General features: G+C 45.9%; 2 protein-coding genes and 1 non-coding gene across 4 annotated transcripts; all 3 read left to right on the top strand.

Moving 5' to 3' along the window:
* The first annotated feature begins 1,707 nt into the window (after window positions 1-1,707).
* On the top strand, window positions 1,708-8,273 carry dnaja2a (DnaJ heat shock protein family (Hsp40) member A2a). Its single transcript, XM_052062538.1, has 9 exons — window positions 1,708-1,877; window positions 2,803-2,862; window positions 3,144-3,373; window positions 4,205-4,285; window positions 4,366-4,499; window positions 4,627-4,823; window positions 6,458-6,602; window positions 6,696-6,823; window positions 7,507-8,273. Exons 1-9 carry the CDS (start codon window positions 1,800-1,802, stop codon window positions 7,693-7,695), a joined length of 1,242 nt encoding a protein of 413 aa, XP_051918498.1. The 5' UTR covers window positions 1,708-1,799; the 3' UTR covers window positions 7,696-8,273.
* A 776-nt stretch (window positions 8,274-9,049) lies between these two features.
* On the top strand, window positions 9,050-9,123 carry trnat-agu (transfer RNA threonine (anticodon AGU)). The gene has a single exon. It is a non-coding gene; the product is annotated as a tRNA-Thr (tRNA).
* Window positions 9,124-9,646: 523 nt separating this feature from the next.
* lrp3 (low density lipoprotein receptor-related protein 3) lies at window positions 9,647-17,636 on the top strand. 2 transcript variants are annotated; one of them, XM_052062476.1, is made up of 7 exons: window positions 9,647-9,900; window positions 10,542-10,677; window positions 10,742-10,965; window positions 12,276-12,892; window positions 14,210-14,418; window positions 14,491-14,890; window positions 16,564-17,636. In XM_052062476.1, exons 1-7 carry the CDS (start codon window positions 9,834-9,836, stop codon window positions 17,260-17,262), a joined length of 2,352 nt encoding a protein of 783 aa, XP_051918436.1. In that variant the 5' UTR covers window positions 9,647-9,833; the 3' UTR covers window positions 17,263-17,636. The 2 variants fall into 2 exon arrangements, with proteins under 2 accessions (XP_051918436.1, XP_051918435.1); XM_052062475.1 differs by having other exon boundaries at window positions 9,648-9,900; window positions 10,539-10,677.
* Window positions 17,637-17,937: the final 301 nt, after the last annotated feature.

The raw sequence follows: 17,937 nt of genomic DNA, 5'->3' as shown, positions 1-17,937 counted from the left end.
CGTTTCTTTGACAAATGAAAATGGGGATTTCCGTAGTTCCCTGGACAGTAACGAAGAGCTGGCTCTGTTCACCGGGATTGTTACAATTACAAGGCACGCATCTATTTGAGGGAGGCTTTTATTTGTATTTTTGAAATATACTACAGGAATTATATATAATATAGGTGATCGGATATTATGATTAAAACTTGTTTGTACAAATAAAGGCTGGTCTGAGCCCTAAAAGCTGTCTGGTACTCTTTTCGGTTGAGTAAATGAATGCTCCGTGCCATTTAAAATAAACAAGATCCCAAGGAAAATAGGAAAGAAACAACACAGAGGAGTCATTCTTTCCATAGAGCAATTCCAATTGGGACAATTGGAAAATACACAAGTGAGTCATTGTTTTGACAACACAAAAAAAAAAATCTTACTTCCGATCAAAATGTGAAATGAAAAACAGACCAGACACACACACACACACACACACACACAACCACATTAGTCAGGCTGCTGCTCACTGACAAATTTGCACTCTGCCTTCCCTTCGCCGCCTGCCATGATGCATTTGTCCTCTGCGAGGCTCCAGGCGCCTCGTTAAACATGTCACCTTCACAAACCCGTTAGTCTTTGCTCAGACGTGCTGCCTTTCTTGTTGTGACGCACATGCAGCCCGAAATAGAACTCCACTGTCCTCCCTGCCTGGACGTGAAAGATCATCACAGGCGACTTGTCAGCTCTTGGGTGGTATCATGTCAATATCAGGTTTTATTTACCTAAATATGAAGCTGTTTTTTTCTTGTGTGGATGGCAACAGGTGGATAATACACAGGTTGAGTCAACTTTTTGCCAACCTGGGTAAGCGCGTTTCATTCAGTCTATCTGTCACTATATGTCAAAACATAATAAAATGGCCATTGAAAGTCCTGATTTCAATTTTTTTACGGGTAACTAAATGATGAAATTTTTTGGACCTAGACAAGACCAGGAGAGTTGACAGATTAAAACAGACACACAAACTGATAAACTGGTTATACTTTAGCTGTTTGGAGCATTTGTGCAAATGTTGTAATGTTTGTACTACATAAGTAATCTTGTAATCTCGCGCCAGAGGGAAGTACCTCAAAGCAGTGGTGAAGAGGATTTCCTGCCCAGACCAGTATGACTTTATAAAGACTTGCTTTTTACTTTTCACTGATGTCAAGACTTTTTTGTGAATATACCAGTCCAGTAGTGTCCAAACGTTGGTCCGTAGGCCATTTGCAGGCCGCAATCCGTTTTATAGTAACCCACAGCAAATACAAAAACAACTTTTGACACGGCCCGCAACTTTGTTGGGTGTGGGTGTTGAAAAGTGGAGGAATTGCAACACCCACATCCGCCATAGGCCCAACACACCTGCTAACTGCCATGACTAATACTAATAATAAATTTGATTCTTAGAACTGCAGGCCAACCCGAAATCTGGAGAAATTGCTTATGCTTTGGCTTGTCAAATTTAACAGAAAGTTAAATCATGAAATACAATAAAATAAAACAATTAAACTGCAAGACATAATTTCTTGATTGGTTTGAGCCCTTGCATCCTTAGATTTTTCTGTGTGTAGCCCTCAGAATAAAAATTTGGAAAAGCCCAGTCTACACACGCTTGTGTTGTAACTGTAATTTCATCATTATACTCAAGAGGGCGAAAGCGGCCACATAGCGCTCTCAACCCCACCGGAAGTGGAAGCGCGGAAAGCCAAACCAAACATTTTCCACCCGGCGCGTCTCTTTGTCCGTCCACCTCCGCGCTGAGAGAAACAGCCGCAGCGACAACCATGGCCAATGTTGCCGACACCAAGCTCTATGACATCCTCGGCGTGTCGCCGTCCGCCTCCGAAAACGAACTGAAAAAGGTAAAGAGCACAGGGGGGAGAGCGGCCTTGCTATAAAGCCGGTGATACGGCACTCGACGCCCCGGCTGTCTTTGACGAGCCGGGACGCTTGGAAAAAAATTGTAAGCAGGAAGTACGTCTTTAGCATAGTGTGCTAAGGTTAGCTCGTCATCATGCTAACCGGCCTGGATGCTCGTGTGTTTGTGTGTGTGAGATGATGCGGATGGAAACACGATCGGGTTGGCCTTCCAAAGGTTTACTCTAATAAATATTTAAACACTACGCATTAACCTTTACCTGACATTTATTTCAAGTATGTGTGAGTCATTGAGTGATTGACCTCCCTATAGCAACCGTACAGGTGTTAGTCATGAGAGCCTGTCAAGAGCTTTGACATGGCTTTATTGATTCAAAGTCATATTCTCGATAAAGACACATTATCGGGTTTGGAAAATGGTACGAATAAATCCAATAAAACGTCCCCCGCCACCTACCGTCACGGGAGTTTAGACCACTAAATGTCATTTCGGTTGTAAATGAGCTATTTCAAGGCTCATATGTCCTCCAAAATGTAACAGCTTTTACGTCGTAAGAGTATTGTGCTCACTGTAATGATTGGCAGGAACGTTATTTTGTGTATATCATATCTGCTAAGCGTCTACGGAAGTCGTTGTCTCTATCGCTAGCCTACGATGCTAATATAGCCGTTTTCTCAATTACACAACGTTTCGTACACATGTCGAGCCGCCATTTTATACGAAAAGCCAAGTGTGGGTAAACTAACGAGATGGACCACTTTTTGTTTTTAACCTCGTTTTATGTAAATCGGTAAATCGGTAAATTCTAATCATTCGCTTCAGTCATGAGCAGATAACGTGACGTAAGTGAGGGCGAAGCACACGTGTTGCATGAGTGATAATGATTGACGTCGTGCTATCTTCCACAGGCATACAGGAAGCTGGCCAAAGAGTACCATCCGGACAAGAACCCCAACGCTGGCGACAAGGTAAAAGACGGTACACGTCGGAAATTAGCATATGAATGTTTTCAGGTTCCCTTTAAAGGTTTAGTTACCCCTTGATAAATACCTTATATAGTCCCTCAATGCCATAGGATGTCATATGTTGTTCATTTTCGAGAACACCAGATGTAACAGATTAATGGAGTTTTAAAGCGTTTCAATGGCGAGCAGGGGTCCCCAGACCGTAGTTTGCCAACCTCGGTTTTTGATGTGCCCCCGTTGGCTTGTTGACTTCTTTCTCAAAACATCTCCTGTTACTGCTTCAGTTCAAGGAAATCAGCTTCGCCTATGAGGTGCTGACCAACCCCGAGAAGAAGGAGCTTTACGACCGTTATGGCGAGCAGGGCCTGCGGGAGGGCGGCGGCGGAGGCCCCGGCATGGACGACATTTTCTCACACATCTTTGGCGGCGGCCTCTTCGGCTTCATGGGCGGCCAGAGCGGACGCTCGCGCAATGGCGGCCGACGGAGAGGCGAGGACATGGTGCACCCGCTTAAGTATGCCCTTAAAAGCTGCCGAAATGGCAGCCTTAATTATTGTGCTTTATTTGTAGCATGACACAGATCGTAATGAGCACATGGATACTTTCACATTTGCCTCAGGGTGGATTTAGGTATTTTGTTAGCACCTTTCACACTGCTGAGTTACGTCTTAAGTTTCTTGCTGGACTGTGTAAAAGGAGATAATGGAAATCCAGAACCAGGGTTTATATTTGGCTCAGTAAAAAAAAAAAAACAGGTCAGCGCTAGATGTTTGCAAATGAAATAACAAAAAAAACATTTTAAACAATTATGTGATTAGTAGGGCGGGGGGGCTATATTGGTTGCATTTTGATAGTTGTAACATAAATGCAGCAGCGTCGGCTTCGGACTATTTGACATTGTGAAAGCGCTATATAAATCAGCGTGTATTGTATTGTATTCGTTCGCTTGCTGGGAGGGGTTGTCTTGTCCAGGATATCCTCAAAGACCGTCTTCATCCTCCCTCCACCTCTGTGTATCCTCTTCCCGTCTCAGCACGATGGGGTGCAGAGCTTTCAGGCGCTCTGCCCCCAAACTCTGGAACTCACTCCCACCCAATAGAGCAAGCATAGAATCTTGTGTACTGATTCTATGCTAGCCAACAGAAGAGGGGATCAGGATGAGCAGTGACTAATTTGAATGAGACAGGACACCCGCTTAGAAGTCTCCTAATTTGTGGTTAAAATGGCCGGTGTGTCATGCTCAAAATTTCCTTGCGACAAGAAAAAAAAAGCGAGCGTTCTGTCACCTTGAACCAACTCTGACGTGAATGCGTGTTCTTGCTAAACTGTTGCGTTTCCCTTGCAGAGTATCACTGGAGGACCTTTACAACGGCAAGACGACGAAACTACAACTTAGCAAAAATGTACTCTGCAGCACATGTAACGGGTGCGTTTCATTCGCCCTCCATCATCTCCCGCGCGATGTTGAGAACGGGCCGTCTGATGGGTTGCGGTGCTGCGTTGCAGACAGGGCGGCAAGTCGGGTGCGGTACAGAAGTGCGCCGCCTGCCGAGGGCGTGGCATGCGCATCGTGATCAGACAGCTGGCACCGGGCATGTTGCAACAGATGCAGTCCGTGTGCACGGACTGCAATGGAGAAGGTGCGTTTTAGTTCTTCTCTCTACTTTGGATGAATTGCACCAAATAGTGGCCTCCAACTAAGAATCAAGAGCCCCTCCACTGCTAATGGGTGTTTTTAACTGATTCCCGGCGACTCGACCCTCTCAGGCGAGGTGATCAGCGAGAAGGACCGCTGTAAAAAGTGCGAAGGCAAGAAGGTGGTCAAGGAGGTGAAGATCCTGGAGGTGCACGTGGACAAGGGCATGAAGCACGGCCAGAAGATCACCTTTGGCGGTGAGGCGGATCAGGCGCCGGGGGTGGAGCCGGGCGACATCGTCCTGGTGCTGCAGGAGAAAGAGCACGAGGTGGGTGCACATCTTGATCAGTTTATTCATAGCAGCGAACCTTTTTTGTTGTTGTTGTTTTAATCACTGTGATTTGCATTGTAAAATGCATCACTCGGCGGCCATTAGGGCAAAGTCTCAAGAAAACGGATATTTTGCTCTCAAGAAGCTGACATTTTGAGCAGTTGCAAAGTTTTTAATTAGAAAAGATATCTAACCGATTCATTGAGGGTCAGAAATAATGAGCGATGAATTTGTCAATTGGTTGCTGGTTAATTAACCAATGTCAGTAAATGCAAAGTTAGGTCCTACATCAACACCCAGAACTCGCAGCTGGCTTCTCTGCGTGTGAGTTTGTCTCAGGACAAGTCCACAGTTAAAATAGTTTTGGGACATTTTGGACGTCGTGTCCTACTGGCAACAGAGGAAAAACTGTTATGGACACAAAGTTCAAAAAGCAGCATCTGCAATGCTATGCGGCTGTGTTAGTACCAATGGCGTGGGTAACATTTACATTTCTGTGGGGGAAACCATTCATGCTGGAAGATCCATTCAGGTTTTGGAGAAACATGTTGCCATCCAAGCAATGCTAACTTCAGCAAGACAATGTCAACCCACATTCTGCATCCGTTAAAACGGATTCATAATCAAGTGTCGGGTGCTGGACTGGCCTGCCTGCAGCACAGACCTGGCTCCCATTATGTATGTGTGGCGCATAATATCCCTCCAAATTGTCAAAAAGTTGGGCCAGGCCATTTGAACTTCTTACATTTAGTACTCAAAACTAACAGTATGGGGCGCTGGCAAAAAAATGTGAGAGAGAGAGAATCAGAAGATTTTCCCCAGTAGAAGACGTTGCAGAATGCAGCATATATGTGCCTTCCATCAGAAGCTTGTAGTGACATTTTGTTTCACCTCGTCACTTTTGTCCCCTCGAACGAGACAAAAGCTGCTCGACGAGAACAGCAGGCTGAGCGAGAGGCCGCTTCCATGTCGCGTACGTTAGGTTAGTAACACGATCATAGTTTGTTGCTTTCAAGCATAGCTTGTAGCAGACGTGTGCACATTGCAGAATGATGTCTTTGATCCACTGGTGAAAAGGACACTTTGAATCGCTCCTATTATCTATAACTGCTTTAGACAACAAAGTGAATGTGTCTCATGTGTTGCTTTTTATTATTTTGTCTTTTTTTTTTGTTTTCTTTTGATGGCGGCGCGGACACCCGCAGCGGCTCCTCTTGTTTTGTGTTGAGAGGGAAGAAATTTCATCTGTGCTGTATGTTTCACATACAGTACAGATGAATTTTTTGACAATAAAGTTTAATCCAATCCAATAGTTTGTCTTCTTTATACGAGTAGGAAAAAATATATACCATTTCTCTTCCAAACACTGTCATGAATGAAGATGATTCAATTGTATGGGATTCAACCGATGTTAAGTGCAGCGTTGAATCTACTCTGAGATGGATGGGTTCACACTTTGACCAGAAAGCCGCTGAAATCAACGAGACAACGCAAACAATGTGAAATTGCTTTCTTGACCGACTTTAGCGTATTTCGAAATGTTGAACAACTTAAAAGTGCTCCTTCCATTTTTCTGGACACCCCTTCACTGGCTGTTTCATCGTTGTTCTTGTTTGTTTCTCCGAGTGCAGACATTCCGTCGAGATGGCAACGACCTGTTCATGAACCACAAGATCGGCCTGGTGGAGGCGCTGTGCGGCTTCCAGGTCATGCTGAAACATTTAGACGGCCGGCAGATCGTGGTCAAGCATCCCGCCGGCAAAGTCATCGAGCCGGGTAGCGTCTCCCTCCGCTCCTTTGCGCCAAAGTTGTCCGGCGGCGTCAAGGAAGTTGAGCTTCACCGTCGCCCTGTTTGTCGTTTGTTTTTAGGCTCAGTGAGGGTGGTGCGAGGGGAGGGCATGCCGCAGTACCGTAACCCCTTTGAGAAGGGAGACCTGTACGTCAAGTTCGACGTGCAGTTCCCTGCCAGCAACTGGATCAGCCCTGAGAAACTAGCGGTACCGCTCTTTTATTCATTTATTCTCTTCATTTATTGATAAAAACAAATGTAAAAACTTTAAATGTTTTCTTTTTATTCCAATTTAAATCATTTGAAATCCCTTCCGTTACTTAATTTGCTTTTATTGCCTGTTTTAAAAATAGTATTTATTTTTTGAATTGTATTTATTTTTTAAAAGTTTGCTATGTTGCCTCTGTACCTTTTAAGAACTATTTTTCTTCAAAAGTTGGAGGTTTTTTTTCCACATCTAAAGTTAAAAAAAAAAAAGTATTTCAGCTCCTTTTTTTAATGTGAAGTTATTTTAAATGAAAATTTTCTTCCTGTATTAGAAATGTTATAAAACATGAGTCGGCACCAAATTTTAATTGCAGTTGGCCTTTTGTCCCTAAATGCATTTTTGATGCTGATATTAAAAAATAGATTTTTTTTTTCCTTGCCGTGAAGTTTGACCCTTTAGTAGTATGGATTTTACCATGAGTTGTAATTTATCGTCATGAGTTTTCAGGGAGAGGGGAAAATCCACGTTGCGAAGCCTAACTCATCGTTATTATTGTATGATTATTCTTTTTTCAATCTTTCAATTCAATTTTCTCAATCTTGCCAAGAACTGACATTGGTTGTTTCATGTGTCATTGTGAACACTCAAACAACGCAACGCAAACGTGTCACGTTGTCTTCCAGGAGCTGGAGGACATGCTACCGTCGCGGTCGGAGGCGCCGCTCATCACGGGCGACACGGAGGAGGTGGACCTTCAGGACTACGATGTGAGCCAGGGCTCGTCGACAGGCGGTCGTCGGGAGGTCTACAACGACAGCTCTGACGAAGATGGCGGCCACCACGGCCCGGGGGTCCAGTGCGCCCACCAGTAGCCCGGAGGGTGCGACAAGGCGGGCGCAGGCGGCAAAAAAAAAAAGACTTTGTTCTTTATTTAAAAAAGAAAAAGGTGGCTGCAGACATCCCGCTGTTACCTCCTCCAGGGCACAGAATGTCTCATGTTTGAGTGTTGCTTTTGCTTTGTTTTTCATAGAATTTACAGTAATTTAACAAATGGACACAATCGCACAAGACGTTTTCTCAAAACATGTTTCCGATTTTTTTTGTCTTTTTTTTAACAGCTTTGTTTCTTTTGGTAGCTTTTTACTTGTTTTTCTCCCCCCACCTCATCCTTCTGTTCCTGTTCTTGATATTTTTAATCCCAGATTGTGTATATCTTTCAACTATCTTTCGCCTGTATTCAAAAGCAGTGTGTGATTTAAAAAAAAACTTATATTGCGTGAAATATCACACAAACAGAAACAAGATAGCCTGCATTTATGCCGAGACCATGTGCATGAAAAAAAAGAACAAAAAAAGCAAAACAAAACGCTTTTGGTTCCGGCACTTGTTACCGCAGTCACGTGAAGACACTTCAAAAATGTTTAAGTTGAATAAATTGTTGAAGAATCAAGCTATCACCTCATTCTTATTAAGAGTGCAACAAATAAATCATTCATCAGTACTATAGTCATTTGTCTTGTTTGTTTGTTAAATGCAAATACCGTTAAATTAGAACCGAATGTTCTGGTAAGCGCAGCCAATTGTCTAGCCAAGGTAAATTATTTTCCAGGTTCTAAAAGTATGTGGTTGCTTTCCCCCTAGGAGTTACTTTTGAATATGGGCTTGAAAATGAAAGTTTTTGCGTTGAGATGAAGTTTGAATTTTTAGTTTGATAGTGTTTTTTTCCGTAGTTGTTTTTAGTATTTTAGAGAATTTTTATCCACAAAAATAGCTCTAGTTTGGATTTTTTTTATTGGGTTTAGTTTTTGTGTTGACAAAGTGTTTTTAGTATTGAATAGTTTTGTTTTAAAAGATTTGGAATTTGAAAAGACACAAAAAAGGTCAACACCATCTTTGCATCTATGTAGCTGTTTTGCAGCATTATTGCAAAAGTGTTTGTTGGCCCTTGTGAGACGTTTCCAACCTAGGAAAGAGTTCCAAATAAATGGAACTACAAATTAAAACGATTGTTTACTTCTAGAACATTTGTTGATAGGGTGGCTTTGCAGATTTTAAATGTAATATATTTTAACTTATGAGAAAAATGCAGCTATTAAATACATTTAACCTTGACACATTTTTAATCGGGGTGTTTTTTTTTAAAGAAAAGTAATTAACAGGGTCAAGAACGTTGCTTTGATCGATAATAAAAGAATATGGTTGGATATTTTTATTTTCCATCCACCTGGCGCCGTGGCTTAGTTGGTTAAAGCGCCTGTCTAGTAAACAGGAGATCCTGGGTTCGAATCCCAGCGGTGCCTTTTTCTTTCTATTTTTTAAATTGGGTTTTGTTTGTTTTATGACTGCATAATTTATCAGACGTCATGTTCCAACTGACGTCTGCAAGAAACGTACGTCTTCTGGTACTACTACTACTGATGTAGACGAAATATTATTAAAACCTTAAGCGACGGATTTCAATTCTGAAGGAAACATTGTCCTTTTTCAAGGAACGTCCGTCGTCAATGTACATTATGTAATCTAGTTGATGTCATTATATTTCGGATGTTGACACACTTCGACTAATTATGAACCCCTTTTTCGGTTTGATTGCGGAATACCTAGCATAAAAAGCCACATAATTTTATCGGAAACCAAAAGATACCGTTTTCAAAATAAGAGCACCAAATCGGAATATTGGTACTAAATAATCGAATGATTCCCTACTGGGACTCCATCAGCAGTCATTGCTAATAGTTATTTGATTAATCAGTACGATTGGACAGAGTGGCTTCAATCCCTTTCCACCTTCTCAACAAAACAAGCTTTAATTTGAAGCCTAAATTCGGATGCTTTCTTTGTTGCAGTTAGAGTCACCCTGGGTCTGTAGTCTTGCTAAAGGACACACAATGCCTTTTTAAAACCACTTCATATCTTTGCTTCGCTCGGCTGAAAATCGATGGAAGTCACCCCGCGGGGAGTGTGGCGGTCGTTGCCGAGATAGGAAGCCCAAACTCGGCTAATAGGAGCGATGGGGGCAACGTTGCGGCTCGGGATGCTGCTGGTGCTGGTGCTCTGCAACGCTGTGCTGCGTTCAGGTGAGACATTAATCCGTGCAATGCAATAATGGATGGCAAATATGAAGATACATGTGATATAATCATTCATAAACATTAATTGCAATGCCTTACGTGGTGGGTCTTTTATCTAGCCTTGGCAGATATTCGGCAAAAACTGAAGTGGGCTTTTGTTTTGGTGACGTCATCACACACGCGTACCCACACTGGGGTATCGATTTGCGGTGGGTAACTGATCAGTCAGCGTGTGGAAACACGGGTTGGCCTTTCACCGCGGGTATGCAGCTGCAGCATATATCAGCATTACATCACTGCAGAGTAGAGGCACTCACACGTTCGCACGGTGTTGGTGTGGTGCCGTCGCCGGCACTTTGTTGGATGTATCCTGTTACAAATGATGTGTCGGTACAGACCATATCTGTGTTACTGAGCCTAATAAGTACGTTTTTTTACAACTGGAAATTTGGGGAAATGGCAAAATCATTTATTTGGATAAAACGTGGGTAAAACTAGTGGGATATTTCTGTTGAGAACATTTTTTACTTAACTTCCCTTTCTGTATAGAAATTATATATTTAAAGTAATATCAAGGTTTTAAAAAAATAATGATTTTTTAACATTTATCGTGTGTTTGCGCTTTTGTGTGTGCGTGCATGCAGCAGGTTGCGGTGATCAGGTGGAGATCCACATGGAGCGGAGGGGCGTGATCTTCAGCCCCTCCTGGCCTTTAAACTACCCCGCCGGACTCAACTGCAGCTGGAACATCCAGGCGGGCCACGGGGAGATCATTACCATGAGGTAATGCATAAACACGCGCACTCGCAGAAACACACTTTCATGCCACTCACGTCCTGCGGTTCAGTTTTCGGGTGTTCGACGTTGGCGAGACGGGGAGCTGCGAGTCCGGCGATTGGCTGCTGATGACATCTTCCGGGTGGGGCAGCGGGGCTCCGCACTCGCAGCGTCTGTGCGGCTCCGCACGGCCGCCGCCCTTCATCACTAGCAGGGGGGGCGCTTGGCTTTACTTCCATTCGAAAGTCAACGGCTCGGGACAAGCCCAAGGCTTCCACATGTCCTACATCAAAGGTGAATTGATCATATTTCGGAATATATACAAGTCAATCATACAATACACGGTGGTGCCTTGAGGTCAGAGTGACCCGGCGAATAAGGTTTTCTTTTAAATACGGGGCGTCATTCAACAGGAACTGATGTCTTCACGCAAGCATGTGTCGAAGGGTTATTATGAATCCCACTTGAGTTTTAGGACATGCCCCCCTGCAATATGATTGTCTGCTGCATCTAGGTGGGGAAATTATGAATTGAATGGGAGAATACATCTTTTTTTTCTTTGGGGTGGGTGGATTCTGTCAAAAAATAAGCCTAAAATGATTATTGGAAAATACGGTGGTTAGCACAGGGGTCGGCAACACAAAATGTTGAAAGAGCCATATATTAAAAAAAAAACAAGTATGTCCTGAGCCGCAAAAAAATAAAAGCCTTCTATAAAACTTACAATGAAGGAAACACATTGCTGTATGTATGAAGGAGACTGGACTGTCTCAGAATTGTTTATGTTGTTCATTCCTTTGTTGTGTGTTCACAAACGCCCCCGTAGAATTTATTTTGTGATTTCCTCGCTTGATGTTTTGTTTTGGTGCATTCTTTCCGATTTTCTTAGTGTCAGTGAAGTGATCATGAATTTCCGATTTTTTGGAGGCCGTCTTTGAACACCTCTCGAGTTGAACGAGAAGAGAGAAGGCACGCAGTCGGACATAGACGTGTCTGTGTTTGTCGAGACTGTTAAAAGCATAAATAAGGTGGACGTTTAAAAAAAACAACACAACAGCTCTCCTTTTTCGGAGCTGCAACGTGTATCCATATCTATTTGAGCTATATTAGCCTACTATCAAAATCTTTCTCCATTTTCAGAATTCTTTTATAAAGCTCCAGGGAGCCACTGGATGTCGCTAAAGAGCCGCGCGTCGCCGACCTCCGGGTTAGCACATCCGCCTCACATTGTACAGGTTCAGGGTTCGATCCCAGGCCTCTGCCTTCCTATGTGGAGTTTGCATGTTCTCCTCGTGCCTGTGTGGGTTTTCTCTGGGTACTCTGGTTTCCTTCCACATTCCAAAATCATGCAGGGCATGATTGTGAGCGCATATGGTTGTCGGTCTTTGTGTGCCCTGCAATTGGCTGGCGACCAGTTCAGGGTGTCCCCCGCCTACTGCTTGAAGACAGTCGAGATAGGCTCCAGCACGCCCGCGACCCTCGTGAGATTAGAAAATGGATGGATGGAAAATATCTGGCTAAATGTGGAGAAAAAGTATTGTCAAGATATTTGGGGAATGAATTTGCTTGGAATTTTGAATGTATTTTTTCTGTATGATGCGTAGGTCACTTCGGTCAGAGCAGCTGTCAGCCGGATGAGTTTCTGTGCGGTAACGGCAAATGCGTGCCGCGCTCTTGGAAGTGTAACGATCAAGACGAGTGTGGCGACGCCACTGATGAGCGGGGCTGTTCGCCACCGCCCAGCGCCGCCCCCCCGGGACCCTGCCCCCGCGGGACCCTCCCCTGCGCCGCGGGGCGGTCCATCCGCTGCCTGGCCACCGCTCTGCGCTGCGACCGCTTCCGGGACTGCCCGGACGGCAGCGACGAGCTCGGCTGCCCGGACACATCCTGCGGGAAACGTCTGGGCCACTTCTACGGCTCCTTCGCGTCACCCGATTTCTTCCGCCCCGCTGTGGGGGCGGCGGTTGAGCTGCGGTGCTCGTGGGTGGTGGACACGCGGGACCCCAAACCCATCCTGCTGCGGTTGGACCTGCGGCTTGGGCCCGGGGACGCGCTGCACGTTTACGACGGCGCCGTCCAGCGGGCCGAAAACCTCCTGCAGGTGCTGTCCTACCACAACAACCGTCGGCCCACCTTGCTGGAGTCCAGCCGGGGACAGATGAGCGTCCTCTACACGGCAAAACCGCAAAGTCCTGGACACGGGTTCAATGCCACCTACCAGGTAACAACCGTGGAGGAAATAATGTCTGGAAAAAAAATGCGGGCGTGGGCAAAAATAATCTTGGGGAACAAATCTGCCTAAAGAAAACTGTTTTTAATTATTGGGTAAACATATGCTATGAAAATGTTTTTTTGGGGAAAAATCACCAAAATAAATGTTTTTCGGGGAAAAAAATCACCAAAATAATAGGGGGCAAATATAACAAAAATATTTTATTTTGGGGTTTAGGAGAAAGTTTTGTCTCAAAAATATGTATACCCCCCGGAAAAAAATGGGGGGGGGGGGGCTTTACAGAAATTGGGGGTAAAATATGAATATGCCTCAAAAAGCACTTTGGGTGTGAGGGAAACACCCATCCTAAAATACTTTTTATTTTTTTATCCCATTACTGAAAAAAAATCTGGGTCAAAACATTATTACAGTGAAAAATATCCTTTTTCATGTTTTTTGGTGGTGGTGCGCTACGATATTTTAAAATAATGTTTTATTGAAAAACAAAACAAGGCAGGGGCGGCCTGGTAGTCCAGTGGTTAGCACGTCGGCTTCACAGTGCAGAGGTACCGGGTTCGATTCCAGCTCCGGCCTCCCTTTGTGGAGTTTGCATGTTCTCCCCGGGCCTGCGTGGGTTTTCTCCGGGTGCTCCGGTTTCCTCCCACATTCCAAAAAACATGCGTGGCAGGCTGATTGAACACTCTAAATTGTCCCTAGGTGTGAGTGTGAGTACGAATGGTTGTTTGTTTCTGTGTGCCCTGCGATTGGCTGGCATCCGATTCAGGGTGTACCCCGCCTACTGCCCGAAGACAGCTGGCGTAGGCTCCAGCACCCACCGCGACCCTAGTGAGGATCAAGCAGCTCGGAAGATGAATGAATGAATGAAGGAAAACAAGGCAGACATTTTTTGTGTTATCCCACGATCTGATGGACTAATCTCGATTTTGGACCCCCAAAACCGCCCCTTCTTTCCACATTTGTTGCTTTCACACATAAAATTTCAAAATAAACGCTTTTATTTTCATAGAAAGCCTAATGAAAGAGAAAGTCAAAGAAAGTCATAGTCTTTTCATAGAAGACTGAAGTTAGCCGACTCACCAGAATAACCACAAACTCAAATTATTCAACGCACCGACTTGAGTTAGCAGACCAAAACAGAAAACCACTACACCCGCAGACTCAAAAGATTTAATTGAACCAGTTCACCGACTCAAGCTAACGAACTCGGCTCAATCAGATATTTCCATCTCCATGTCTCAAGGAAACCACATTTCGTTGTAATTCGAGCATTCCAGTGATCCCCGGACTTGTTCTTTGGTCCTGCAGGTGAAAGGCTACTGCTTCCCGGGCGAGCGCCCTTGCGGCAACGAGCAGGGTTGCTACTCAGAACGCCAGCGCTGCGATGGATACTGGCACTGCCCGTCCGGTCGGGATGAGTCATCTTGCCCGGCGTGTCCCGAGGGCGAGTTCCCATGCGGCGGGGACACGGTGGGCCCCTGCTACCCGCGGTCAGAACGCTGCAACAACCAAAAGAGGTAGCCTACTTGTGATACCTTCTGTGTGTGCCTCTTGTACATCGTTACTTTCCCACTACTGCAATCGCGAAGGTGCCCGGACGGTTCCGACGAGAACAACTGCTACGACTGCCAGCCGGGCAACTTCCACTGCGGCGACAACCTTTGCATTTTCGAGACGTGGCGCTGTGACGGCCAGGAGGACTGTCCGGACGGAAGCGACGAGCGTAGCTGCCCCACGGCGGTGCCGCGCAAAGTGATCACGGCGGCGCTGATCGGCAGCCTGGTGTGCGGCCTCCTGTTGGTGGTGGCCCTCGGCTGCGCCCTCAAGCTGCACGCCCTGCGCGGCCGCGACTACAGAGCCTTCGAGACGCAGATGTCGCGCATGGAAGCCGAGTTTGTACAGAGGGAGGCGCCGCCGTCCTACGGGCAGCTCATAGCGCAGGGACTCATTCCACCTGTGGAGGACTTCCCCGCCTACAACCCCACACAGGTAACTCCCAGCACGAGGGACTCGGTTTATTCTGTTCTCTTATTCGGTCGGGATTGAAGACACGCCGCAGAATGCCATGATTCCGTCGAATTGGTGGAACTGAGTCGAATTAGCAGATTCTTCGAGAACACAGTGGCCTTGGATGATTTGCTTGTAGCGGTTCGCGGACTCAATGCAAACACAACAAACTCAGTTGATTCATTGTAATTGGGCGACTGAGCAAAGTTGGCTGTCTTTACCAGAAATGGAGAACACTCCGTTGAAGCGGTTGGATGACGATGTCGATTTGCAAATTTGCCAAATGCACGACAGCGCAGGTGTCAAACGCAAGGCCCGGGGGCCATATCTGGCCCGCCATATCATTTTGTGTGGCCCGCGAGAGCAAATCCAGCATGTCAACTTTTCCATGATGCTTGCTCAAGTCTGAACCAAAATTTCAAAGTGTCATATGTAATCCGTCATAACATAGAGATATTGCAAGCATTATCTTGTTACGTACTTATTACATTCATTCAAGCAATGGCTGAACAAACCATTATTCTTGACTTCTGATTTCAAAGCTAGTTATCCACCAATTTGTTGTGCACTGGATATGTAACATGTGGAGGTGATTAAACATTTATACGGTTTTACAAAATGAACAATCATAATGGCCCTCTCAGGGAAACCGTAGCGACAATGTGGCCCGCGACAAAAATGAGTTTGACACCCCTTCACCACAGGCTTCAATATTAAGTTTTAATTGGCAGGCTCACCTCAAGTCAGCCGAAGCTAACTCACTGACAATCTGAGCTAACTTGAGCACAGTTGACTCAAATGATTAGGGCAGGGGTGGGCAAATTTTTTGGCTCGGGGGCCGCATTGACTTTTAAAATTTTGACAGAAGGGCCAGGTCAGCACAAGCTATGGTACATTAAAAAAACTGCATTTGTTGACAGTCCATATCAAACATCAACAGAACAAAAGCATGAACGTACTGTATTAATATACTTTTTTAAAAGACAACAGTGTTGTTGATGATCTATTTTAGCCTGTGCATTGCTGCAGATGGGTTGTGATCAGACCAGTAGAAGTAGAGCAATACAGAGGTCCAAGGTGGTCGATAAGATCCCCCCCCCCTCCTCTTTGTTCTGCAACTTCAAGTCAATGCGCCACCTGGCGGTGAAATGTCTGTCGTTACAAGTCCAAATAAAATGAATGCAATCATTCACATCGAACCTTAATTGCGGACCAACCTTCGGTGGGCCGGATTAAAAAGACCAACGGGCCGGATCTGACCCGCGGGCCATAGTTTGCCCACCCCTGTATTAGGGTCCAGCATTTCACTTGTCGCTCACTGTTAGCCGTCAACAACACTGACCTCAGTACAATGAACTGAGTTTACCAACGCTGCAAGTAGCTCATTTCAAGTTCTCACAAATTAGTTGAAAACTTCTGATTATTCATTCATTCATTCATTCATCTTCCGAGCCGCTTGATCCTCACTAGGGTCGCGGAGGGTGCTGGAGCCTATCCCAGCTGTCTTTGGGCAGTAGGCGGGGGACACCCTGAAATCAATAAAATCTCTTGATTATTTGGAGTTCTGTCATTGATGTAAATCGTCATTGGCTGTGGTTAGGCACATGGAAATCGTCTCATTAAGATTCTGGTTGGTTCTCCTTCCTCCCTTTCAGGCCTCCGTGTTGCAGAACCTTCGCTTAGCCATGAGTCGACAACTCAGGCGTCACACAAGCCGCCGCTCTTCCACTTCCTCGTCGTCATCCCGGCGTCGCTTCGGGCACCTTTGCCGTCGCCTGTTCCGTCGTGGAGCCCGCCCCAGAGGCCACGTCCCACTTTTGGACCCACCAGCCGGCACCCACGTCAACCTCGGGCTACACTGCTATCGAACAGCGGGGGGTGACGTGGACGCTCAGCCTTCCCAGGGCCACTCAGAGGGCGCCGACCCACTGGAGAACGTGTCTGAAAGCCCCGCTTCTCCTTTATCCTACCAATCAGGTGACAGCCCAGAGGGGGCGGCGCTTTCTCCGGACGCGCCCGGTCCAAGTGATGCGTCTGCACCGCCCCTTCTTGCTGCTCCCTCCCACCCTCGATCCTCGAGAAAACTGATTCTGGATCTGGCGCTTAACATGAAGGGGGTCTCGCTAAGACGCTACTCCCCACTCGGGCCTCTCTCGCCAGCCAATTCCCTTGCGACTGCTGCCCTCCCGCACCCCCTGGGGAACGTGCCCCCATCGTCATCATCATCATCATCGGAATGCGATAGTGGCAGTGGGGCGGCGGAGATGAGATACAAAGAAAAGCGGAAGAGGAGGAGGAGAAGGAAGAGGAGGGAGGGCAGCGACCCTTTGAGTCGGCAAGTGACGCCTTGCTGACAAGCGACACCTGCTAAAAACCGCATTGGCAACAAGTGTCCTTGAGGCCCACGACCCCTTACGTCAATTCTAACTAATTGTAAACACCCAGGAGATATTAGGGAGAAAAAAAAATCAAACAATTACAGTAGGCGAAATGCTCACAAGTTGAGATGCCATGACAAGTCACTACCTTGTGCCAATATGCTTTGCTTGCAAGCCATAAATGGACAGTTTATTTCATGCTCGCTTGCTAAGATATTGTTTTATATTTGGGAAAGTGGACTTTCTTTTTTAAACTTTCAGAAAGATGATTGTTCTATTTGTGACCTCCGAACGACCTTCGACTGAAGTCGAAAAAAATGGACCGTGCCATTTTGGACTAGTGAAAAACCATTCATTCATTCATCTTCCTAACCGCTTGATCCTCACTATGGTCGCGGGGGTGCTGGAGCCTATTCCAGCCGTCTCCGGGCAGTAGGCGGGGGACACCCTGAATCGGTTGCCAGCCAATCGCAGGGCACACAGAGACGAACAACCATTCGCACTCACACTCACACCTAGGGACAATTTAGAGTGTTCAACCAGCCTGCCACACATGTTTTTGGAATGTGGGAGGAAACCGGAGCACCCGGAGAAAACCCACGCAGGCCCGGGGAGAACATACAAACTCCACACAGGGAGGCCGGAGCTGGA

The sequence above is a fragment of the Hippocampus zosterae genome, chromosome 4 (genome assembly GCF_025434085.1).
Source record: "Hippocampus zosterae strain Florida chromosome 4, ASM2543408v3, whole genome shotgun sequence".
In the NCBI taxonomy this organism is placed as follows: Eukaryota; Metazoa; Chordata; class Actinopteri; order Syngnathiformes; family Syngnathidae; genus Hippocampus; species Hippocampus zosterae.
Note: the sequence above shows the minus strand (reverse complement) of the source record. Positions and strands in the feature narration are given on the sequence as shown.